The 25,983-nt window shown below is 48.2% G+C and overlaps 1 protein-coding gene across 2 annotated transcripts in view; it reads left to right on the top strand.

Annotated features, from left to right (window-relative positions):
• LOC125927583 (dynein axonemal heavy chain 9-like) overlaps positions 1 to 25,983 on the top strand; it is a 170,665-nt gene that overhangs the window by 71,653 nt on the left and 73,029 nt on the right. For both annotated transcript variants that reach the window (XM_049638084.1, XM_049638085.1), the window contains 7 exons: positions 1,656 to 2,081; positions 9,855 to 9,974; positions 12,677 to 12,865; positions 16,029 to 16,264; positions 21,263 to 21,385; positions 22,362 to 22,566; positions 23,536 to 23,700. In XM_049638084.1, the coding sequence (XP_049494041.1) occupies positions 1,656 to 2,081; positions 9,855 to 9,974; positions 12,677 to 12,865; positions 16,029 to 16,264; positions 21,263 to 21,385; positions 22,362 to 22,566; positions 23,536 to 23,700 (1,464 nt within the window). The remainder of the gene's footprint in view (positions 1 to 1,655; positions 2,082 to 9,854; positions 9,975 to 12,676; positions 12,866 to 16,028; positions 16,265 to 21,262; positions 21,386 to 22,361; positions 22,567 to 23,535; positions 23,701 to 25,983) is intronic.

Raw genomic sequence — 25,983 nt, 5'->3', positions numbered from 1 at the left:
GTTCCAGAAACATGCTTGGGATCCAAAGCACTCATACATCAAAGTGAATTTCAAGAACCATTGGCTCAGGTGTGATCATGTGACTTTCGGCATCCCATACTACTCCTATCACAAGACATCGCTCCTTTATCAAGTTAAACTGTATTAGAAATGTTCGCTCGTCTTGCGGAACACTCAGAACAAGTTACTCACAATCTAAGGTTTTATTGTACATTGAAATATTACCAGCGATATATCTGGGTGATAGGAAGTCAACTTCATCTGCCATGCATTTTTGTATTTTCTTAATTCAGTACGTTGACCGTGCTGAACTTACAGAATTTTTACGTTTGCAGGATTCTGCTTCCGATTATATTTTCTGACTCTGGCCCCTTTCCCCCCAGCAGAGGTCACCAGGACAGGAGTGCCAGCACAACACTCACACAGGTGCTGTCCTTCATCCCTGCCCCTGACAGGTTGTCAAGACCAAATGTGAAAACAGCTGCAAAAGCTGGGGCGCCTGGGTGGCTCAGTCGACTGAGTGTCCGACTTCGGCCCAGGTCATGATCTCGCAGTTCGTGGGTTCGAGCCCCGCGTCGGGCTCACGGCTGACAGCTCGGAGCCTGGAGCCTGCTTCCGATTCTGTGTCTCCTTCTCTCTCTGCCCCTCTCCTGCTCATGCTCTTTCTCTCAAAAATAAATAAATGTTAAAAAACAATTTTTTAAGGTCAGCAAATGGAGCATCTTCCCAGAGGCTTCCATCAGGAAGGTTCTAGAAATAATCCCCCTTCGTTTGTAGATTCCCAGGCCCAAGAGCACCCCCAAATGAATTTGGCACAGGGGACCTAATCTTCACGATCAAGATTTTTTCCCCCACTTACAAAATCAGCTCCCACAACGAGCACTTGTGAGGTCACAGGCTTCCCACCGATGGTCATGCAGACCTTAAGTCAACGTCACCTGTGTTCATGACAGTTTCACTTACAGATTAGCAGGTCTGTCTGCTCCCAATTTGCAGATGGAAACACAGAGGCCTGGAGAGCTGAAGTGACAGCTTGGGAAGGCCAACCCTTTCGGGCCACATCTTCCCAGGGCAAGTGACAGTTGGGGCCGAGGATAAACCCACGTGTGGGCAGAGGCAGTGACGGCTCAGGCTGTGCCCAGCCTTCGGCCCGAATTATTTCTTGGCAGAAAATGTCACTTTGCTATCAGGACAGTCAAGTGCAGTAGAACGAGCTGATGGAAGAAAGGAGTTTAATTAAAGGGGAAAAAATTGGTTGGGTTAACAGTGCCGTTCTTTTCCATCCAGGATGGAAATTAATTTATAATAACCTTATCTTTTATTCATGGCAGGCTGCCCGTTTCAGGGTGCGTTGGCATCCCTCTCTTTTTCTGTTGAATGTGAAATAATCGTGCGTCTCTAATGGGCCGCGAGTCTGTTAAAGAGCCGAACACACAGAGCTGAGCCTCAGCTAGCCGTTCGGGAAGTCTGGAACCACCGGAGACCAGCTTTGGTGCCTTTTTGATGAGTCATGACATTTCAAATTCAGAGGGCTCGGCAGGCTTCAAAGCAGCCTGTTCAGATTGATCGCTCCGGAGCCCTGCTCCCATTAGCGGCCCAGGACATAGGAAGCCCATCGGTTGTTCGCCCCTCACAACCTCCTCCTCTCTCCTCAGACCAACCTGACGGAGCTGAAGTCCTTTGGCACCCCGCCACTGGCAGTCAGCAATGTCACGGCCGCGGTGATGACCCTCATCGCCCCCGGGGGCAAGGTCCCCAAGGACCGGAGCTGGAAGGCCGCGAAGGTCAGCATGGCCAAAGTGGACAGTTTCCTGGACTCCCTCGTCAACTTCGACAAAGAGAACATTCACGAGAACTGCCTCAAGGCCATCAGGCCGTATCTGCAGGACCCAGAGTTCAACCCCGAGTTCGTGGTCACCAAGTCTCACGCGGCTGCGGGCCTCTGCTCCTGGGTGATCAACATCGTGAAGTTCTACGAGGTGTTCTGCGACGTCGAGCCCAAGCGCCAGGCGTTGAGCAGAGCCACCTCGGACCTCACCGCCGCCCAGGAGAAGCTGGCAGCCATAAAAGCCAAAATCACTGTAAGTGAGGCCAGAGTGCCCCCAGCCCTTCTGGGCAGGCTCCCCCACTTCCCAGCACCTGTGCGTCCCGAATTTTTTGTTGTTGTTGGATGTTTGTTTCTTTTTGACAGAGAGCGCAGGGGAGGGACAGAGGGAGAGGGAGACACAGAATCTGAAGCAGGCTCCACGCTGTCAGCCGTGAGCCCGACGTGGGGCTCGAACTCACGGACCAAGAGATTATGACCTGAGTCGAAGTCGGATGCTTAACCGACTGAGCCGCCCAGGTGCCCCCTGAGTGTCCTGATTTTTAGAGAGAGAGGCAGGAAAACCACAGTGTGATGCAAAAGCTCCTGATTTCTCAGTAGAGGAGAATTTTTTTCTTTCTCCGCTACTGTATAGTCCACACGAGACAAATCCACCAGACCGTTGGTTTTAGGTCACCTGCACCATTCTCTGGAAGCTTTTAAAAGCGGATAGTGTAATGTCATTTGGGCGGGTGGTCCCTTGACCATAAATATGAAACTGTGAGGGTTTTTAGCTTTTATTAACCTCTTGTGGATGTTTTGATTGCATCTGCCACGCTCAGGATTGGGGGATGGGGTAATCTTGGATTGACACCTGTTTGAGAGAGATTCCCCTTGAACTTCACCTTTGCCCTTAAAACGGAAACCACCAAAGCGAAGGTAGAAATCGAAGTCCCACAGGATGGCAGAGCTGTTGACCATCCAGTCCAGGCTGTGCCCTTTACGGATGTGTGACCTTTAGAAAGGCCTTCAAAATGCCCAAACTTAATGAGTGCCTGGGTGACTCAGTTGGTTAAGCATCCAACTCTTCGTTTCAGTTCAGGTCATGATCTCAGGGTTCGTGGATTCAAGCCCCACATTGGGCTCTGCATTGACAGCCTGGAGCCTGCTTGGGATTCTCTCTCTCTGTCTCTCTCTCTGTCTCTCTCTCTGTCTCTCTCTCTCTCTCTCTGTCCCTCCCCTGCTTGTGCGCACTCTCTCAAAATAATTAAGTAAAAAAATTGAGTGCCCAAACTTAAGTTTCCTGAAGTAAAATGGACACAGTAACATCCCACTTCACGAGATCACAGTGAGGACCAAAGGACAGCGTGCGCGCAGAGCCCATGGGACCACGCCCAGGGGCTCAGGCCGCCGCGCTGCCCTGGTCACGACAACTATCGGTGCACCACCTCTCCTGTCCTTCCTCCTCCTTCCGCCCCCTGTGTTCGCTCACAGGCGTGCCCAGGTGCTGGGGATCAGTCATTCCCGTGACCAAGTTCAATCCAAAACACTTTCTGGGTCCTTCACGTCTCCACGTGCGTTCCAGGCACATAAGATTCTTACAACAAGTGCATAACGATGATAAGAAAGGGTTTTACAGACCATGAGACGCAAGATGGCGGACTAGATCAAATTCTACGGCTCAGGGCGCCAGTTCAAAGATCCTTGCGACCAGTCTCTCTCTAAAGATGCTTTAAAGCAAAGCAGCTAATCTCTGTATGTTTGCCTTATGAATCCACGTGTTGCGGGCCCGTCTACTCAAAGCAGGTGATAATCACCACAACGATGGCCCTTCTTCAAAGAACACGAGGTGCGTAACACCCTGACGTCCGCAGGACTGATGGCTAAGGGGGAAAGCGTCCTGACGGTTTTCATATTCTGCAGACTCTCCCAGAAAAGTGTTAAGAACTGCATTTTGAAGGATTCTTTACTCAAGTTATTTTAACTAAAGGAACATTTGGTGCAGAGGGAATGTTTGCAAAATGTTTATACCTATTCAGTAGCCAACATTCGCATGATGGGCCCACTCAACGTGTGAAAGCAACGAGCAGATCTTTCAAATACTTGGCTACCTTAGGAAGGCACCGCTCTTCTGCCAAAGTGTTTTTTGGGGGAAAAAATGTATTTTTGCTTTTAACAACCTTCTCCCCATCCTTTGCTTATCCACACTCCTGTCAGCGTCCCAAGAGTTTGAAAACTCCCCCACTAATGACAGAGGTGAGGAGCTGACATCCACCCCTAATGTGAAGAGCCACCCTGGGCGAGGAAATTCTTCCTACGTGCCACGGTGGCCATGGGCAGACTTCTCCAGTCCCCAAGACTTATTTTTAGGATTTTAGGATAATTCCAAGTAAAGAATGTTCTATCCAAGATACAGTTTAAAAAAATTTTTTCCAAACAGATTATAAAATACATAAAAACACAAATAGTTGTAGTTATACCTGGGGGGATATATTTTTTAAAGTTTTTTTTTATGTTTATTTGTTTTTGAGAAAGCGTGAGCAGGGGAGTGCCAGGGAGGGAGGGAGACACAGGGTCCAAAGATCCAAAGCAGGCTCCAGACTCTAAGCTGTCAGAGCAGGTCCTGACGCGGGGCTCGAATTCACAAACCACGAGATCGTGACCTGAGCCGAAGTCAGATGCTTAACCGACTGAGTCACCCAGGCTCCCTTGGGGAGATATATTTTGAATAAGTTTTGCTTATGGCATTTTCTTTCTTTCTATAATGAGCATATACTAATGTTACAGTTTATAAAAATAATAGTAATAAGGAGCACCTGGGTGGCTCAGTCAGTTAAGCATCTACTTCGGCTCAGGTCATGACCTCGCAGTTCATGAGTTTGAGTCCCGTGTCGGGCTCTGTGCTGACAGCCGGGAGCCTGGAGACTGCTTCAGATTCTGTGTCTCCCTCTCTCTCTCTCTCTCTCTCTCTCTCTGGCACTCCCCAGCTCACACTCTGTCTCTGTCTCTCTCAAAAATAAATCAAGGTTAAAAAATAAATAAATAAATAAATAATCTACAGGAGATCATTGTAAAAATCTGATTTCCGGCCAGTCTTAAAGTAATCAGAAGATTCTAAAATATCATGAACTGACCCTGGAGTTGAGTAGCACCTTGCCATCCAATCCAGTTTGGTCGAAGTCCCCACCAGTGCCTTCCCCAAACCCCCCCAGTGCTAGACTCATCTGACCAGCTTACATCATCTTCCTGACCTCTGTTCATCTGAACTTCTGACTTCCACCTGTGTGCTGGGCTGACGTCCTGTTTCTTTTTTTTTTTTATGAAATTTATTGTTTCATTGGTTTTCATACAACACCCAGTGCTCATCCCAACAGGTGCCCTCTTCAATGCCCATTGCCCACTTTCCCGTCTCCCCCCCACCCCCCGTCAACCCTCAGTTTGTTCTCTGTATTTAAGAGTCTCTTATGGTTTCCCTCCTTCCCTCTCTGTAATTTTTCCCCCCTTCCCATTCCCCATGGTCTTCTGTTAAGTTTCTCAGGATCCACATATGAGTGAAAACATATGGTATCTGTCTCTCTCTGCCTGACTTACTTCACTTAGCATAACACTCTCCAGTTCCATCCACGTTGCTACAAATGGCCAGATTTCATTCTTTCTCATTGCCAAGTAGTATTCCGTGGTATATATAAACCACATCTTTATCCGTTCGTCAGTTGAGACATCCTGTTACTTGATGGACCTTATGCAGGCAGTTGACTTTGTGCTAGATGAGGCCCTAAGGTGTTCATCCCCACGTCTCCCCAATGATACCATCACGACAACTTCTTTCGGTTGACGTGACCTTTGTTTCTTGCCCTCTCACACAGAAGCAGCTTCGTAGGAACCCTCAGTTTTCAAGAAAGGATGATTACCCTTTCCGTCAGCTCTTCCCCCGACCTCCTCCCTCCTCCCTCCCAGCTTCTGTTATCATTACTGATTGTTAACTTTTGCTTTTGAGTCACCAAGACTTCATTCTGTTCTGCAACCAAAAATTAAGGGCCCCATGCTCTGTTCCCTGATCGGAAAAGTTGAAAAATCAGTAAATTCCAATTATATTCTATGAACCTACCTATATTGTTCATAGCAGATCTAACTGATACATTAGAATTACATGTCCTTTTTTCAGTAGAAATTTTCATTTGTTATTTCTTGGTAACAACCACAAAATGCTATGTGAGCTGATGAACAAATTCTGAAAACGTGAAGGATATACCATGAACACACAAAAATCGCCATTTCTATACATAAGCATTGAATGATCCAAAAAGATTAATAAAACAATTCTGTTTGGGGCACCTGGGTGGCTCAGTTGGTTAAGCCTCCGACTTCAGCTCAGGTCATGATCTCATTGTCCATGGGTTCGAGCCCCGTGTGGGGCTCTGTGCTAACAGCTCAGAGCCTGGAGCTGCTTCGGATTCTGTGTCTCTGACTCTCTCTCTCTCTCTGTCCCTGCTCCCCTCATGCACTCTGTCTCTCTCTCAAAGTAAATAGACACTTTAAAAAAAAGAAAAAAGAAAACAACTTTTTTGAGGATAGTTGACCCACAGTGTTACATTCACTTTCGAGTGGACAGCATAGTGATTAGACAAGTTTGTATGTTCTGCTATGCTCAGCACAAGCGTCGTTATGACTTGTCACCATACAAAGCTATTACAGTATCATCAACTGTATTTTCCATGCTGTGCCTTCTATTCTCGTGACTTACCCATTCCATAACTGGGAGCCTGTATCTCCAGCTCCCCTTCACCCATTTTGCCCATCCCCCTACCTCCTCCCCTCTGGCAACCACCACTTTGTTCTCGGTATTTATAGGTCTGATTATGCTTCTTATTTAAAACAATTTCTATTTTTAATACGTTTCCTTTTTAATACGATCTTTTCCCCTCCCCCTGGAGTTTCTACTTGCCTTTATTTTTTTTTCTCTGCCATTAATTCCTTTTGTATAGCCTCAATTACTCTTTTATTAAAGTTTACTTTTTATTTTGAGAGAGAGAACGCAAGCAAGGAAGGGGTGTGGGGGGGGGGAGGTGGAAGAAAGAATCTCAAGCAGGATCTGCACTTTGCACAGAGCCTGACAGAAGGCTTGATCTCACGACTGCAACATTATGACGTGAACCAAAATCAAGAGACAGAAACAACTGACTGAGCCACCCAGGCACCCCTAGCCTCAATTAAAATCTTCATGCAATCCAATATTCTGTCAAGTCCGTTTTTACTCCCAAGACCTTTCTCTCTTGTCCCCATATCCAAACCCCAATCAGTGTTGGAGATTAAACACATTCACTGCTTTCTTGGGTTGGTTCCAAGGACTTCTAGAACCTCTGCCTTCTCCTTCCTTGATTTCTTGTTTGCTGTAGCTCCTTCTTAAGTAACTTTCTCAGACATGTTAACTAAGAGGTAAATTTTATGAAGGGTCCCAGTCTGGAAATGCCTTTAATTGACTTTTAAACTGACCCAATTGGGGTGCTTGGGTGGCTCAATCGGTTAAGCATCCGACTTGGGCTCGGGTCATAATCTCATGGCTTGTGAGTTCAAGCCCCACATCGAGCTCTGTGCTGACAGCTCAGAGCCTGGAGCCTGCTTCAGATTCTGTGTCCTCTCTCACTCTGTCCCTCCCCCACTCACATCCTGTCTCTTCTCTCTCTCTCTCTCTCTCTCTCTCTCAAGAGTAAATAGACATTTAAAAAAATGTTTAAACTGATGTGACAATTTTGTAGAGTATTGAATTCTGATGCTAATTTTCTCCTCTTTACAACCCTGAATGCTTTATCCCTTTCTTTGGTGAGAAGTCTGGTGAACAGTCAGGGTCCCATTCCTTTGCCAGTGCACTGTGTTTCCACCTTTCTGGAAGTGTTTCCATCTTTCTCTTTATTCTTGGTGTCTGAAACTCTGTATGGATGTGCTTAGCTGCCGTGCTTTTTCAATTCATTGTGTTTGGCTCAGGGAGATTTATTTTCCTTCACTCCAGAAAATTACTTTGTCTTTTTTCTTTAGTACTCTCCCTTCTGTTTCCTTTTTGATCGTATTTTCTAGAACGCATATTTGTTGGAAGTTGGACCTTCTGATGAGTCCTATGTTTTTTCTCAGAGTCACTTTGTTTTCTTATTCTTTCTAAATTTCCTCAAATTCATCTTTTAACTCTTCCCTTGAATTAAAAAAATTTTTTTAATGTTTGTTTATTTTTGAGAGGCAGAGTGTGAGCAGGAGAGGGGCAGAGAGAGAGAGGGAGGGAGATGCAGAATCCGAAGAAGGCTCCAGGTTCTGAGCTGTCAGCACAGAGCCCTATGCAGGGCTCGAACCCACAAACTGTAAGATCATGACTTGAGCCGAAGTTGCACACTCAACCGACTGAGCCCACGGGGCCCCTTCCCTTGAATTTATTATTTTTTTTACATCAACGATAATAATAATTTCCACAATAGCTTTTGTGTTCCCTGTTCCTTTTACTAGCATCCTCTTCTTGTTTTATGGATGAGACATCTCGAATCTTCCTAAGAAACTCATCGTGAAGGATTTTAGGCTTTCTTGTGCTCTTTGTGGCTGACGTTACCTCTTGTCTCAGGTTGTTGCTTTTATTGCCCTCTTGTTTACCTTAATCCAGGCTTCATCAAATGCCTTTTTGTCTTTTGTGTTTTATAAGAACTCAAAATCTGGTGAGAGCTCTGTAGGCAAGGGCAGAGCTGGCTCACTGGAAGAACTCGTTTTGGGGATCAGTTGAGTTCTGTTGGCTACATCCCATATGCCACAATGTGGCGTCTTCTCTCTGCCACTGTTGAGTGTCCTGCTGGTGACACGGATGCCTGGTGGCATTGGACACTGAGCATGAGAGTGGAGATGGGGGTAGAGGATCAGTAAGCTTCCAATAAACCCTTTTGCTTTCAGCATCCCACCCCATCACACCTGACGTTTCCAAATCCCCAGTGCCTATCCCCTTTGGCGAACTGAGGCCCACTCTGTACTGCAGCTTCCTGTGCCCTGCTCTGGAACTTTCCACTCCTCTACGAGTCCAGTCTGCCATAAATCTATTGGAATCCCTCCCCCTCCAATGACCCTCAACAATTGCTTAGTGTTAAGGATTTGACATTTTCAATTGTTGCATAATTATTTTAGAGCAAGCCTCAGGGAGAGGAGGAAGTAAGTGAGTGTGGCCAGTCTGCCATCATTAATCGGACAGCTCACCACGTGCTTTTCCAACTGCTTGGCTGTATAAACTTGGCCCGTGAGTGGTTTCTCTTGTGACTTGGTAATGGCCAAAAAGGCAGCCCGACTCCATTATCGTGGTGACCTAAGACATACTTCGAGGGCTATGCCCCGTGTCCCTGTGTCTTTGTGAATGCAAATGTGTATTCCAGGGGTAACAGAAGCTATGCACGTCGATTCTAAATTCTTGATCAATTTAGAAAACCTTAAAACCATGTCTTTTTATAAAACGTTCCTCGACTTCAGGATCATTGGAGAGAATCGATGAGGTTAAGCAAAAGTGAGCCGTACTCCTAAGACTTTAAAGCAAGGGGAGGGCTTAGATTGCAGACAGCCCAATCCCAAACCACAGACCTGCTGCCCCAGGCACAGTGTGCTTCCCTCCAGGACCCCCGGGATCCTCCTGAACATTTTCAGGCCACCCCAGCCTTTGGTGCACTTTTGCTTTGAACAGCAGCCCTTGCCTTCGTTGATAGGCTCCTGCAACCCATTTTCCCCCACTACAAGGAGAGAGAGAATTTATGCACCCCCCTCTATGTCTGTCACCACCCCCCCACCTTGGCTCTGCACTGAGGTGGGAAACTCAGCCCTCTCACTTGGGTCAGGACCGATCTAGACGTCCACCCGGACTCTCCCCCAAGATCACCCCTGATTTCCCTTCCTTTCCTTCTCTGCCCAGCCTTCCTCAGCCCCTTATACCTTCCCCCCGGGGGCCTTCCTTAAAAATCACCGACACATGCATCTGTCTCAGCAGCACTAGAGGTGACTCAGGCTGGAATTACTGATCGACCTCATGCTCCTTCCTCAACAGCACCTTAATGAAAACCTGGCCAAACTCACAGCCAAGTTTGAGAAAGCCACGGCAGACAAGCTCAGATGTCAGCAAGAAGCCGAAGCGACCGCAGGCGTCATCTCCCTTGCAAATCGCCTGGTGAGTGTGAGCCCCAGCAGCCTGAGCCTTGATCATATTATCCGAGCTTGTCAGGTGCCACAGAGGTGCAAAATAGAGCACAGCTTAGCGATGCTCTGACTTGGGGGGCGGGGGGGAATATTTAAATGTGCTGGGATGAGGGGACCAGATCCTGAGAAGTGTGAACGCACACCCTGGTGTGCTCAAAAGAGTTTTCTGGGGCTCCCAGGTGGCTCAATAGGTTGAACGTCCAACGTTTTCTGGGGCACCTGGGTGGCTCAATAGGTTGAACATCCAGCTCTTGACTTCAGCTCAGGCCATGATCTCATGGTTCGTGGGCTCAAGTCCCATGTCAGGACTCGTCACAGCTTGAGATTCTCTGTCTCTCTCTCTCTCCCTCTGCATCTTTTCCCCACATGCTTTCTCTCTCTCTCTCTCTCTAAAATAATTTTTTTAATTAAAAAAAAAAAGTTTTCCTACAGAGACGGATCAGTAGGGAAGGTGGGAGCCCTTGACCTATCAGGCAGCCGGTGACACGTGACATGCTGATGTGCCTATACGCGCATCAGCCAGAGGAAGGGGTCCAGGACGAAGGTAGCTGCGTGACAGGTGAGCTCCGAAGCTCTTACCCATCTAACATCTGATGATGAGGGTGTGACCAGGATGAGGAGCTGAGAGAGAAGCAGGAGAGAAGAAGACCTCTCAACCCTGAGCATTTCTGAGTGTGACCTTGCCTATACGTACATGTGCACAAACACCCGCATGCGGGCTCCAGCCTCCCTGCAAAACTAAATCCGAGGGTCACAGCAGGGTGCCTGTCTTGTGGGTGTCTAACAGACTGCCCTCCCCCAAAACTTAGCGGCTTAGCACAACAACCATTTCATTGCCTCTCACGGGTTTGCGGGCCGGGAATCTGGGTAGGTTTCAACCTGTGGGTCCTCTGCCCTGTGTGGCGCCTCCTGGGGCCACTCAGCACTCTTCAGCCAGCGGCTGGCTGGTTTGCCACATGCACCTTGGCAGGAGCCCCTGGAAGGTCTCTCCAGCAGGGTACTTAGACGTCTTACATGGAGACCCAGGGCTCCCAGAGACAGAAAGCAGAAGGTCCCGGTCTCTTAAGGCCTGGGGCCAAAACCCAACACAACATCACTTCCACTGTGTTCTGTTGGTCACGGGTTCAGGGAGGGGGCACATAGACACCAACTCTTTTTTTTTTTTATCTTTATTCACTTTTGAGAGACAGAGACAGAGACAGAGCACGAGCCGGGGAGGGGCAGAGAGAGAGGGGGACACAGAATCTGAAGCAGGCTCTAGGCTCTGAGCCATCAGCACAGAGCCCGATGCGGGGCTCGAACCCACAAACCATGAGATCATGACCTGAGCCGGAGTCGGATGCTCAACTGACTGAGCCACCCAGGCTCCCCTGTAGACACCAACTCTTGGTGAAAAGAGTGTCAGTATTCATTGCCTTTTTTAATCCCCTGTGGCTTATATGTTTCCTCATAAACCAGCTAAGATCCTGGAAGGCACCGTCCACGGGGTATGATTTCTCTTCAATGGAGAGCCTTCACAACACCTTTCTCTCCAAAGGTAGAACTGATACCTTTTTTATGTTTATTCCAGCCACCGTTTGTTTATAAAACAGAGCCAGGTTTTCTCGTTTAGGGAGAAGTGAGTCACAACCATGACTGAAATGAGCCATGGCTTCCGGGAAGAAAGGCGTGCATCTGTGCAGTTGTCTGTTTCACCTGCTCTTGAGTAGCTTTGGGACGATGGTTTTAACGGAACAATTCAGTGTAGAGACAGCTCTTCTGCAAGAGGTAGTCCAGACCTCCCAGCTGGCCTCCCATTCCGCTTTCTGTTTGGCTTCCAGAACTTAGCACGGCCTTCTCTGCCTGGCCTGGGAGTTTTCTGAATTGAACCTCTTGGGAAGCAGGCAGGGTGTACACGCTCTGAAACCAACCCTGTCTCTACCGACCTAGAGGTTCTGGAGAGACTTACTGGTCTTTATCCGTGTCACCTAAAAACTGGGCATGGGAATGGTTGGGCTGGCACATCCTTAACATTTCTTCCAGCTGTGATGCTCTCTGATGCCATCTCTCAAGGAAGGAAAAAGGGTCAGTCACAACATAGACTCAGCTCTGCCAGATGCCTACTGTAGAAAGGAGGCCCCTCCTCCCCAGAGAGGGGCTCCCCCTGGGAGAGGAGCGCCATACCAAAGCGGGGCGGGCAGAGTCAGGACGTGTTCCGCCATCTTGGTGCCTCACGCACGGCCATGTTTCAGTACTTCTGACTCTGGGCCTTCATTACCATGTCTGTCTCCCCGCCCACTGTGAATTATTTATAGCGCGTGGGATTGATTTTATTTCTTTTCCTCTCCCCAGCATTTGGAGAGGAGAGGGGGAGGTACATGAGCTTCTAGTATGTTTGCATCCCAGGCACTGTGCTAAGTGATTAACCAACACGGTCGTATTTAATTTTCTCCAAGCCCGCGTTCACACCCTGTAATCCATCCACAGCCCCAATAACACATAGCACAGAACAGAACAGGGTCTCGTTCCCCAAAAATGTGTGACTCCCCGTGGATCCACAGGGCCACCTGAACGACGTCCCAAGACTGCTGCCAGCAGATGAGCACCGTGCGTCCTGTGTGACTCAGTCCCGGGGTCTGTATGCAGCCTGTGGGATGATGCATCACCTGTCCTCTCTGCTCTCTGAAACCACAGGTGAGGGGACTGGCCTCAGAGAACGTGAGGTGGGCAGAGGCCGTGCAGAACTTGAGACAGCAGGAGAGCAAACTCTGCGGAGACGTGCTTCTGACCACGGCTTTCGTTTCGTACCTCGGCTTCTTCACGAAGGGATATCGGCAGAGCCTCATGGACGGCACCTGGCGACCCTACCTAAGCCAGCTAAAGGTGTGTACAGCCTGGATTTCTCCTACAGCTCTACAGCCAGGGAGCTCTCCTGGCAATAAAGTCTTCTAGCTCTTTCTTGCGTGCTTCCACCACTAGCACCTGAGCGTCCCCTAGTGATCTTGGGGTCTGGGAGGGAGACCTGTGCAGCCGTGTTCCCATACAGTGCCCTGCCTTGCCATCCACTGCCCTCTGGGCCACCTGAGGACAGTGCCTCTCCCCTGTAAAAAAAAATTTTTTAACGTTTATTCATTTTTTGAGAGACAGAGCAGAGCATGAGCGGGGGAGGGGCAGAGAGAGAGGGAGTCACAGATTCCAAATTGGGCTCCAGGCTCCGAGCTGTCAGCACAGAGCCCGACGCGGGGCTCGAACCCATGACCCGCGAGATCGTGACCTGAGCCGAAGTCGGAAGCTTAACCGACTGAGCCACCCAGGCGCCCCGCATCTCTCCCCTTTAATTGGGCTCTCTGTGGGCACTCTGGTCCACTGCCCAGCAGGCTGTCTCAAAACTGCAAACCCCAAGAGTCCCCAAAAGCACCCTGAGTTGCCTCCACTGCCCCTGCTCTTGAGCCAAATGGCAGTGTCGCAGTGGGGCCCAAGGCTCCCTTCCCAGATCTGCAACGCACCTTGTCACCGGATCCCAGGGCTGCGCATTCTGTGCCCGTGGCTCACGGACCCCCTTGTGCAAACCCTTCTGCCTCCTTCTGTCATGTGTAGTCGGCCTGTCCTCCTAGCTCCCAGCCCTTCCCCCTCTCCTGAGATGGCCAAGTGGGGAAGTGTTGGTTCCTGATCGAAAGGGGTTCTAGAGCCGACAGTCAGAATAATTCCTAATCCTGTCCACTTTCCCATGACTCGTAGTCCTCAATCCACAAATGTTCACCGAGGCGTCAGCCTGTGTGTCCTCCCTAAAGGCCAGGATGGCCGCAGGAAGGTCCCAGTCCGGACGGTGGAGGAGACTAGGTTCACGAAAATTGGCTGCGGTAAGAGTCAGCCGGACAGTTCACCATGTACAGGAAGAGTTGAATTCCAGAATGCATCTGTAGGTAGAGACCCAGAACATAAAACCCATATTGTCTAGTGGTGGTTGGTTGCAGAGATCAGCTCACAAAGTCTCATTCACTTGATGATTTGTGGTTTAAAAACTGTTACGGAAATACATACACACGTACGTACTATTACGGTACTAGAAAATAAAAACGAAGCTGTCATTGATCTCGAACACCATGGGAAAGGAAATTGTTTGTTTGTTTGTTTGTTTTTAGTTTATTTATTTTGTGTGAGAGAGAAACAGAGTGAGCAGGGGAGGGGCAGGGAGAGAGAGGAAGACAGAATCCCAAGCAGGCTCCTTGCTCCCGGGGCAGAGCCCGACCTGGGGTTCAATCCCATGAACCGTGAGATCATGACCTGAGCCGAAACCAAGAGTTGGACGCTTAACCATTTGAGCCCCCCAGGCGCCCCGAGAAAGGAAATTATTAAAAGGGCAGTCATCAACTGAGTGAATAAAGATGGGGAGCTCAGTGGCAGCTTAACGGGGATTTTTCTGGCTTGGTTTGGCGTTTGTAGGCACTTTTGTGCTGTAGCCCCTTTGGTGGTCGGGAACGGGGTGGGGGGGACCTATGGGTTTCTTCTCACGAGAATGTTTTTCGTGCACAAAATGGTCTTGAAATACATTTCTGATCCCCAGGGTAAGGATGCTTTAGTACTGGCCATCTGCAGCCCTCGTGAGTGAGATTAAAGGAAAGGGGAGGGATCAGACAGGGGTTCCTCAGGTAACTGGGAAGACAGACCACAGAGGACAGAGGCACAGAGAGGTTAAAGGGGCATGTGTGCGTGAACCTCACAAACATCCCACTAAATGAAAGCAGACACGAAAGGTCACCTGTCCTAGGACTCCATTTATGTGAAGTATCCAGAGTAGGTAAATGCATAGAAAGTGGATTTGTGGTTGTTGGGAACCGGGGGGCAGAGGGGAGCAAGGGAGTGATGGGGCTTCCTTTTGGCATGAAGAAAAATGTTTTGGAACCAGATAGAGTTGATGGTCACACAACATTGTGAAGGTACCAAATGCCATTGAATCGTGCACTCTAACATGGTTCCTTTAAGGGGCACCTGGGTAGTTCAGTTGATTAAGCATCTGACTTCAGCTCAGGTCACAATCTCACAGTTCATGGGTTCAAGCCTCACGTCAGGCTCTGGGTTGACAGCTCAGAGTCTGGAGCCTGCTTCAGATTGTGTCTCCCTCTCTCTCTGCCCCTCTCCCGCTTTCACTCTATGTCTCTCTCTCTCAAAAAGAAAGAAAGATTAAAAAAATTTTTTTTATTTTTAAATTTTTTTTTAATGTTTATTTCTGAGACAGAGACAGAGCATGAGCAGGGGAGGGGCAAAGAGAGAGGGAGACACAGAATCCGAAGCAGGCTCCGGGCTCTGAGCCATCAGCACAGAGCCTGAGGCAGGGCTCGAACCCATGGACCGTGAGATCATGACCTGAGCCGAAGTCGGTCACTCAACTGACTGAGCCACCCAGGCGACCCCCCCAAAAATTTTTTTAACAAAATAAAAAAATAAATGAAACGGTTCATTTAAGTTACGTGAATTTTACCCCAATTAACAAAAATGCATGCGTGCCCCCAGTGGAAAATAGGACTAGCAGCAGAATTGAGCTGAGAGAGGTCAACAGAAAAAGGAAAGGAGGAGCCCTATAATCCACCCTGGAAGTGGAATGTTCTGGGCAGGGAGAAAAGTAGGCACCTCCGGTTGTGTGCAAGCCAGGCCTTCGTCAGCAGGGGGTGACATACGGGACAGCAAGGGTGGCATGGGCTGGCAGCGACAGGGGAAAGCCCATGAGGCCAGGGGCCCGCATGAGAACGAGAGAGCAGCAGGAAAGTGACCCTGTTAACACGGGCGAAGGCAGACAGGAGGCTGTTGCTAACGTACAAATCATCGATGCTAGAAATTTGATTTGGGCGAATGCACTAATGAACAAAGGGTCACTGAGCCTGGCTGCTGCTGTTCACCCACCGAGAGAAAAAAGGCCCTCAGGACGTTCAGAAAACCCGCTTCCAGAAATAATCGCGCAGCCAGGAAAGCACTTTTCAGGGGCATTTGGATCTGGCTGAGAAGGCTTGCCTCTCCATTCTGAGCGCGTGCCTCATTTCTCCCTCATCAGGTGCCCATCCCGGTCACCCCCACCCTGGATCCCCTGAGGATGCTGACGGACGAGGCCGACATGGCAGCCTGGCAGAACCAGGGCCTCCCCGCAGACCGCATGTCCGTGGAGAACGCCACCATCGTGGTCACCTGTGAGCGCTGGCCGCTCGTGGTTGACCCGCAGCTACAAGGCATGAAATGGATCAAGAACAAATACGGCAAGAACCTCCGGGTCACCCGGATTGGTCAGAAGGGGTAGGTGGCTGAGCACATCACTTCTGACTTTCGCCACCTGTGCAGAGAGAAGACAGATGGGGTGAGCGGATCGTAAGACAACCCCAGCGGGTTGTCTCTACCCTCCCGGTCCCTCCGCGAGCCTTCCTGTGTTTCTCTTCCCATTTTAGGACACCTCTCCATGGAAGATGCGTGGGTAGTTGTGTTCGTCATTAGGAATCGTGCGTGACCGCCTCCTGACCCATCAGGGGCCCTTTCTCCCCGCCTTCCCACCCCCCCCATCGTGTTCACACTCACACCTCTCCTTGGACATGACCTCCCCATCACGCTCCACCATCAGGCAGTTCTGTGTTTTATAAAGTCTCCCTCACATTGAGCCAAAAAGTGCCTGTCTTAGTGCATCCTGGAGCCCACTTGTCTACCCGTTGTTTCTACCTCCAGCCCAGCGCCCCCCAGAACAAACCCAAACGCGGTGTCTCCCGAAGAATGACCGGATATAGCAGTTGGCAGCAAGTATAGCCAAGTTAGCGGTGAACCCCCGAGAGCCCTTTCGCCTGCCTCGTACAGCTTCACACATTCCCGATGGGGCCGTTACTACACGAAGGGACATGAGTGTCTCTGAGAATTCCTATCAGCACCCACCACACTTCACAACCCCAGACCTTGGCGTCTCCCACCCCATGGCTTCATTAACTGGGTTAGAACTTAGCTTTGTAGTCTCTGCTCTGGATTCTTGTCCGTGACGTTAGGATACGTGAGCGGGATAGGAGGGCGCCATGGGGAAGAGGAGGAGCGACAGAGATCATTTATTGCCAGTCCTGGTGTTAGGGACCTCATCTCAAATGCTTTCCTTAATCCGCACAACTGATAAGACGAGCACAACTGGTAGGTACCATTTCACATCTGAGGAAACTGAGGTTCACGGAAGCAAATCAATGTCCGCCAGAATATACCATTTTGAAAGCAGTGGGCGTTTGTATGCCCATGTTCATAGCGCAGTGCGCGATATTCAAAATGTAGAAGCGACCTTGGGGCGCTTGGATGGCTCAGTTGGCCGAGCATCCCACTTTGGCTCAGGTCATGATGTCATGGTCTGTGAGTTCGAGCTCTGTGCTGACAGCTCAGAGCCTGGAGCACGCTTCGGATTCTGTGTCTCCCCCTCTCTCTCTGCTCCTCCCCCGCTCACGCTCTGTCTCTCAAAAATAAAAATAAACATTAAAAAAAAATGTAGAAGCCACCCAAGTATCCGTCGACACACGAACGGATGAACGAAACGTGTTGTATCCATACAGTGAAATATTAGCTTTAAAAAGGAAGGCGGTTCTGACACGAACCTTGAGGACATTATGCTGAGTGAAAAAAAGCCAGACACAAAAGGACCCAAAAGATCTATGTTGTAGACCTGTCGGGTGCTTTTCTAGATACCGTATGGTTCTACTGGTAGGAGGTCCCTCAAGTTATCAAATTCGCAAGAGGCAGAAAGCAGGATGGTGTTACCAAGGGCTGAAGGGAGGGGTGTGGGGAGTTGCTGGTTAAAGGGTACAGAGTTTCGGTTTTGCAAGGTGGAGAACTTCTGGAGACGGAAGGTGGTGACGGTAGCATGGTAATGTGAACGTACTTGATGCGCCGAGCTGGGAAATGGAAATGGAAACATCCATAACTGCTTTCTCTTTTCCCCTGGCTAACTTAGAACTCAATCAAAATAGGATTGTTGCAGTGATGTTACATGAAAGGATTCCTGTGCATAAAAACACACTTTACTTTGGCAGAGCTTTGCTTGAAAACTTAATCAGAATTTAAAAGCGGCTGAGATGGGAGAGTTTGTGTTCCCTATATTTTAAGCACAATTTTAAAATAATTAAATTTAAGAAAAAAAAAAACTGACGGAGGCAGCATTTGCTTCTCCGTTAGAAACCCAGCCCACAGCCACCAAGGTGAGGTTTGGTGGTCTGGTCACACGTCCCAGACACAGTTGCCCAGAGGTCCAGATCAGCCGGCGTTGTTTAAATCAAACACGCAATGTTACAAAAATAGTTCAAGCAAATATTGACTGCCAGATGGATCCTTTCTTCTAGAGAGGATAAGAGGAGAAATGAATCCCAAGGTACCCCCGGGTATATTTTAACCTGTGCCATCGATCAGACTAATGTCATCCTGGCCTTCTCCCCGCACTTTGATCAAAATACTCCTTTCTAGGGGTGCCTGGGCGGCTCAGCTGGTTCAGTGCCCGACTCCTGCTTTTGGCTCGGCTCATGATCTCACAGTTTCATGAGTTCGAGCCCCGAGTCAGGCTCTGTACTGACAGTGCAGTGCCTGCTTGGGATTCTCTGTCTCTCCCTCTCTCTCGGCCTCTCCCGTATACGCACTCTCTCTCTAAATAAAAACATAAATAAACATCAGAAAAATCCCTTTCTAATTGGCCAACAACTGCCTTTTAGATACAAGCGTTCTTCTTCTTTGCTCGTCCTATATCCCTAAGTACCAAAAACAGTGCCTAACACATAGTAGGGCTTCGGTAAACACGTGTGCAGTTAATTCTCTGTTTTCTGTCCATCCACTTTTCTGTTGGGTGCTTTTCTAGATCTGTTGTATATTATCTGAATGTAAATATTATATTACAATGTGTATGAAGACTATTGGGTATGGTCTCCCTTCATCACATGAGTGGATATTTGCTCTGGTGGGTCATTTGTCTTTTAGTCTTATTTATGGGGTTTGACAGATGACAGCTGTGGGGTTTTTTATTCTGAGGGCTTTTTTTTTTTCAAGTTCATTTATTTCTTGAGAGCAAGAGAGAGAGAGAGAGTGAGCAGGGGAGGGGCAGAGAGAGAGAGGGAGAACTGAGAATCCCAAGCAGGCTCCACACTGTCAGCGCAGAGCCCGATGTGAGGCTCGAACTCACAAACTGTGAGATCGTGACCCGAGCCGAAACCAGCAGTCAGACGCTTAGCCGGCTGAGCCACCCATGTGCCCCTGAGGGCCTCCTTTGTGTCCAGATATGTCATCCATTTATTCTATATGTCATGATTAGAAAAGCCTTTTTCTCTCCAGAAATTATATAAATATTCACCTAGATTTTTTTAGGGCTTTTGTAGGTGTTTTCTTTTAACATTGAAATCCAATAACCTGAAATATATTTTAGGGTGCTATATAAGATACAGACCTAATTTTCACTTTCAGATGGCTAGCCATTGTTCTAATACCATTTATTAAATTCTCCATCCTTTCCTTGATTAATTAGAGATGACATTTTACTCTGTATTAAATTATTTTATTACACAGTCTTTATTCTTTTCCATTTATATAATATACCAGCTTTTAATTACTCAGCTTTGTATTTAGCAACATTTATAGTGGCAACTCGCATTACAAAAGTCATGTATCATCACAGTAAAAAGGGGGGGGTGATGTTACAAAATAAAAGAAATTAAATACCCTATAATTCATCATTCAGGGGAAAACTCTAACTTTGGGGGATATGATACCCTTTCAGATTCTTCCTATATATCCAGTTTGTTCGAGTTATAGAAAATATTTTAGAATTTGCTTCTTCCTCTATATCTATATTGTTAAAGTTACATAAAATATTTTATTTTTTTAAATTTATTTTTGAGAGATAGAGAGAGGGAGGGAGGGAAGGAGAATATGAGTGGAGGAGGGGCAGTGAGAAAGGAGGTCAGAGGATCTGAAGCAGGCTCTGTGCTAAGAGCAGAAAACCCGATGTGGGGCTTGAACTCATGAACCATGAGATCATGACCTGAAGTCAGATGCTTAACTGACTTAGCCACCCAGATGCTCCTAAAATATTTTAGTATTAGCTAATATGAATACCTCCTCTTTTTCTTGGTAGCTTTTATATTTTTAATCATCCTTATTGTTTTCTTTTAGGTTACCTTTAAGATTTATTTATGATCAATCTCTATAGTTTTATTGTTATCTATTGTTTGAATTGGAATTACATCAAACTTATCCATATATTTAGACAAGATCAACCTTTTAACATGTTTATTAAACTCTACATAACACTGACACTTTTGAAACAACCTAGTTTTGGCAATTGTTAAATAAATTAAGGTATATAAGTACAGCCTGACAGCCAGTCATAGAAAATTATTTTAGAAGAATATTTAAGGGGTGCCTGCATGGCTCAGCCAGTTGGATGTCTGACTCTTGATTTCGGTTCAGGTCAAGATCTCACTGTTGATGGGATCAAGCCCCACATCGGGCTCTGTGCTGGCAACACAGAGACTACTTGGGATTCTCTCTCTCCTTCTCTCTCTGTCTCTCCCCTGCTCGTGCATGCTCTTTCTCTGAAAATAAATAAACATTTTTTTACATAATAATACAATTTTTAGGGTCACCTGGGTGGCTCATTGATGAAGCGTCCGACTTCAGCTCAGGTCATGATCTCACAATTCATGAGTTCGAGCCCCGTGCCGGGCTCTGTGCTGACAGCTGAGATCCTGGAGCCTGCTTCCGATTCTGTGTCTCCCTGTCTCCCTGCCCCTCGCCTGCTCACACTCTCTCTCTCAAATAAACGTTAAGAAAAACATTAACATAATAATAAAATTTTTCAAATATATATTTAATGAGATGGGGAAATGTTTCTGATACATTTTACGTACAGGAACCAAATGATAAATGTGCTGCGTGACATCCAATAACAAAGAGAGGTGCAAATGTAAGTTAAATTATAAACGAATAATATATAACAAAATACAAATAATAAACTCGAGAATATAATATCTCCAAACATACGTGTTAAACACCAAGATGTAAATGACCGATGGAAGGGTTACATTCATTTCCGTATTCTTTTTTGTGTTTTACAACGTTTCCTTCTTTCTAAAACTTTATGAGATCGCCTAAGTATCACTTTAAACAGAGAAGCACGTGACCGCCGAAGTCATCCCAGGTAGCTGCACCTCCACGTTTGCCACTGAGGCCACGGTCGTCCTGTTACGTTTCCTGTGGATCCGCACCTTGCCGCCAGCTCACACTGCCCGACTTTCTCCCCAGGTATCTCCAGACCATAGAGCGTGCCCTGGAAGCTGGAGATGTGGTGCTAATCGAAAACCTGGAAGAATCCGTTGATCCTGTCCTGGGTCCCCTGCTCGGGAGAGAAGTCATCAAGAAAGGACGGTACGACTTAGCCATGTTGTTGATCCTGTGTAAGGAGCTGGATGGTCGCCCCAGGTAGAACCGTGAGCAGATCTGCTCTGCCCAGAACACGTTCTCCTTAACTCCCGTCAGGTGGCTCCGACGGGACCCAAGGGGAACACTCAGCTGCCCTTGACTCGTAGAGACAGTTTTCTGGAGTCACTTAGCTCCTGTCCGGTCACGTCCTCCTCGACTTCCCCCTACATGTTAGCGGCGCACTGTTTTGGAAGAACTTTAGAAGGAAAGTGGTCAAAACGCAGACTGACTCGTAAGCATGAGTCATTTTTACCCAAGCCAGACTTCTGGGTTCTGAGAACTCGGTTCTCTGTCCATCTGTTGAGTCCCGGTGGCTTTGGGGGCTGGTAAGTGGTCAGGGGCTCAGCAAGCGTCTGGCAGAAGGAGGGACACGAGAGAGGAAGGAGAAGAGGTAATTATGATGATGGGTTGCTTCATTCCAGAGCCTCACCCACTGCCCAGGCCATAAATACCCTTTCCATGTCCTTATTATGTGCTCACTTACTGAATTAACCACCTTAGCAGTTACTTTCCATCAGCCATGAAAGAAAAGGGACCCCATCGCTGCTAGCCCAGAAGGCACGTTTCTGCAAACTTAGGGTGCCCTTTCCTGCAAATGCTTTACTGCCATCTGCTGGGCACGTTTCATAACGTACTCACCTCCCTGGGCAACTCCCTGGATGCCTCTCCCTGTAGTGGCACATGCAAAATCCAACATGGTGGCCGTGGGAGAAAGTCTCCCACCCTCCACCCCCGTTCCCCACATTAGGGCAAATAAGAATCCTAGCGTTCAGGCTAGACCTGCTTGAGAGGAATCCGAATGTGGCTATATTGTTTGCTATGATCTTACAAAAAACAAACAAACAAAAACTATCTGGAATTCTGTCCCAAACCAAATCTCACAGGAAGGCACCCCACCTTCACATGACCCTTCGTGTTCCAGATTCATCAAAATCGGAGACAAAGAATGTGAATACAACCCCAGCTTCCGGCTCCTCCTTCACACCAAGCTGGCCAATCCTCACTACCAGCCCGAGCTGCAGGCTCAGGCCACCCTGATCAACTTTACGGTGACCAGGGATGGCCTGGAAGACCAGCTGTTGGCCGCCGTGGTCAGCATGGAGAGGCCGGACCTGGAGCAGCTGAAGGTTCGTGGGGGATCCACCAAGGAAGGGAGGAAGAAAATGCTCTGTGACTGCTGCGGTGATCTAACAGCACAGAGCCTGCTTGGGATTCTCTCTCTCTCTCTCTCTCTCTCTCTGCCTGCACTTACTCTCTCAAAATAAATAAACTTAAAAAGAAAAGAAACAGAAGATGACCAGAGTAGCTGCGGCTGGGGCCCCCAACAGGAAGATTGTTCTTTCCAGGGCTCGAAAAGCAATAATCCCATGCAGTACAAGGGCAAAGAAATGACAGCTGCCTGAACTCACGTGTTCCCCGCCCACCCCCCCCACCCCCAGTAGCATCATAGTGCTTTAGGGTATGGAATCTAATGATCAGGAAGGGAAGACGAGGGGAGGTCAGCTTGGACCCCGGAGCCCCACTCCGACTTTGAAGAAGGCTCCAGCGATGAGCTTTTCTAAACTTGTCAGTTTCTGTTGATTTTTTTTTCCAAGTAAAGAGCATCTACAGGAGAGCCATTCATTTGGGGCAGTAAAGAGGTAATAGAGGTGACCTTCCAGAGAATGAGAACTTGACCCTACCCTCTGACTAGTCACACAAATAGTTTCCGCTGAGGGAACACGCTATGTGCCAGCACTGTGTTTTCTCCTCTGAGAAGGGGCTGGGGCTAGCCAGCCAAGGTTATGGACACATTAAGAAGGTACCTCAGGGGCCCCTGGGTGGCTCGGCCAGTTGAGCGTCTGACTTCGGCTTGGGTCATGACCTCACAGTTCGTGAGTTCGAGCCTCGCATCGTGCTCGCTGCTGTTGGTGCAGAGCCTGCTTCAGATCCTCTGTTGCCCTCTCTCTCTCTGCCCCTCCCCTGCCTGTGCTCCCTCAAAAACAAGTAAAAACGTTAAAAAGGAAGACCCCGTAGCATTTATCTGTTCAGACCTACGCCAAGCATAGGGTGCGCTGGGCTCCTGCACCTGACTCCCCCTTGCTCTGTGTTTGCAGTCAGATCTCACCAAGCAACAGAACGGGTTCAAAATCACCCTGAAAACACTAGAAGACAACCTGCTTTCTCACCTCTCTTCAGCATCTGGGAACTTCCTGGGGGACACAGCCTTAGTGGAGAACCTGGAGACCACCAAGCAGACGGCCGCGGAAGTCGAGAAGAAGGTAAAACTGCCTGGCAGCGTTCCCAGGTAGCGTTGGTAGGTTCCCACATTCCTTCCAGAAAGTCAAGGCGGGCAGGATTCCTGAGATCACCACCTCACGCCGTGCATCAGGGCATTCCCGCCTTCTGGGCAAGGAGTTTGACCCCTCGGCTCCACAGACATTTGGCGAGCGTGAACTCTATGCCTGCTGAGAGTTTGCACACTTGCCCTGAGGCTAAGGAATCGCACCCCTGTGTGCCGTGAGCACTGGCTGGCTCACGGTTGCTCCCTGAGAAAGCCCGCCAGCCGGCAAAAGTCTCAAAAGTCTGATTGCAATGCAAGCAGCTTCGGTGGCTGCTCAGGAAGGCCAGCTCTCAAAAATGGCTGTCATCCCGGGAAACTCTGCGGTGTCTAGCTTCCTTCCTTTACCTCACATTGTCTGGAAGGCTTTTATTCCCCCCTGTGGGAGACGGAAGGACAGGATTTGAGGGCATCCGAGCCCCTCGCCCTTTGCGGGGAGGCTGCTGAAACTATACAGGCTCTTTTTCATCCACAGCCCTGCTGTTGGATCAGAGGAGCAATGAAGATACTGGTTCTGAGCAGGATAAATGAGTCTGTAACAGGACACCTCTGAGGGAAGGCACTGTTGGTCAGATTATTGGGATTTCTCCACATATCAAAGCCGTTGTTGTGGGTCGGGACAGGGTAGGAAAAATGAGAGGTGATGACGGGTGGTGTAGGTAGACAAGCTCATGCCCACACTGGGGTAACAGACAAATGAAGTTGGAATGGGAGCCTGAGAGCAGGAAGGTCCAGGTTCACGTTGTCTCTGTGGCCGCGGTGTGGCCACCAGGTTCCACTCCTGGTTCTCTGTGGCCTCCATATCTCTAGAAAAGGGAGTGCAGAGTTTGTATAGTAATTGTGTACAAGTCCCCCTGTCTTGGGTAGGAGAGATGGGGCCTGGGGGGACAGAACCCAGCTCACACATGGTGATATATGGGTAAAGTTTTAGCCCAGGAAACATCTCAGATTCCAGGAATAAACACCTAGATAGGCATTGATGCCAATAACTGAAAGATGAGAGCAGAAATGGATCTGGGGATGAGAAGACATTATTAGTTTCGTTTGTGTTGCGTTGAGTTTGGAACGCCTTTGGGCCATTCACATAGGTCCCTTCCTTGAGTTTCCAGATAAATGACCTTGGTTGGTGCTAAGAGTCATCAACAAGTAGTTGATCATTGAAACTGAGAGCAGAGGAAGTCATGGGGGAGATGTGTGTGCAGTGAGGAGACTGAAGAATAGAGCATTGGGAAGAATCCTCAGACGTTTTAGGAGAAATACAGAACATGTCGACTGTGGAATAGAGCAGACAGATGGGAAGAAAAGCAGGAAAATAAGGGATTGTAAAAGAAAGCATCTCAAGAGGGTGTGCCGGTGATGTTGAATGATGCTGAGGACTCAAGGTATGGCTGGGATGTGGCCACTGAACTTTGCAGAAAGGAGTCATCAGTGATCTTGCAGAGAATGGTTTCAGTGGTGTCATGGAAGCAGAAGCCAGACTGAATTAGAATGAGAGCAAATGGGATCAGAAAAAGGGAAAGAGAATATAAGCTACCCTTGAAAGAAGCCAAACTGAAATGGCAGAGAGAGAAAGGATTGCGACTTAAAGGAGACATGGGTCCCGTGAGACGGGAAAGATTGGGTGCGGTAAGATCTTCACCGGAGGTGGGAGGATGCCTGGTTTGTAAAGTAAAAGCCGCAGTTGATAAGAGAAGGTGAATTTACAGGAAAAAGAAGGAACAATTAATGTAGCGGGGTACATGAGAAAGTCAGAGGAAATCTAATTCAGGTCACAGATGATGAACTTGTCTTTGGAAAGATGGAGAGCTAGTTCCAAAGTGATAGGGGTTGGGGGCAAGCATGAGTCTAGAAATGAGATCCATCGTCCATGGATTCATCCAGGCAACTGAGGTAAGGAGACAGAAACTTCAAGGAATCAGAGGAGAGGCAGAAATTAAGGAAATTCCTTCCTGATGGTCTCTCTATAGACAATGAAAGCATGAGTCACATTCACCTGAGGAGAGTGAAGCAGTGGTAGTGAGGCAGGTGGTTTGGGGAGAGGAGTGAAGGTTTACTGAAATAAGAGTAAAAGTCAATTCAGGAAATATAATTAGTGGACAGCATTAGGAACCCAGGTGAGCTTGAAAAGGATGGATCTGTGATAGCACCATTCTGAGTAGCTGTTTTTGTTCAGTCCACCCCCTTCCGAAAAGCTTTGTCTTTAGCTACTGAATTTAACCGATTT

Source organism: Panthera uncia, chromosome E1 (assembly GCF_023721935.1).
Source record: "Panthera uncia isolate 11264 chromosome E1, Puncia_PCG_1.0, whole genome shotgun sequence".
Lineage (NCBI taxonomy): Eukaryota > Metazoa > Chordata > Mammalia > Carnivora > Felidae > Panthera > Panthera uncia.
The sequence above is the reverse complement of the archived record's forward strand: the minus strand, read 5'-3'. Positions and strand labels throughout refer to the sequence as shown.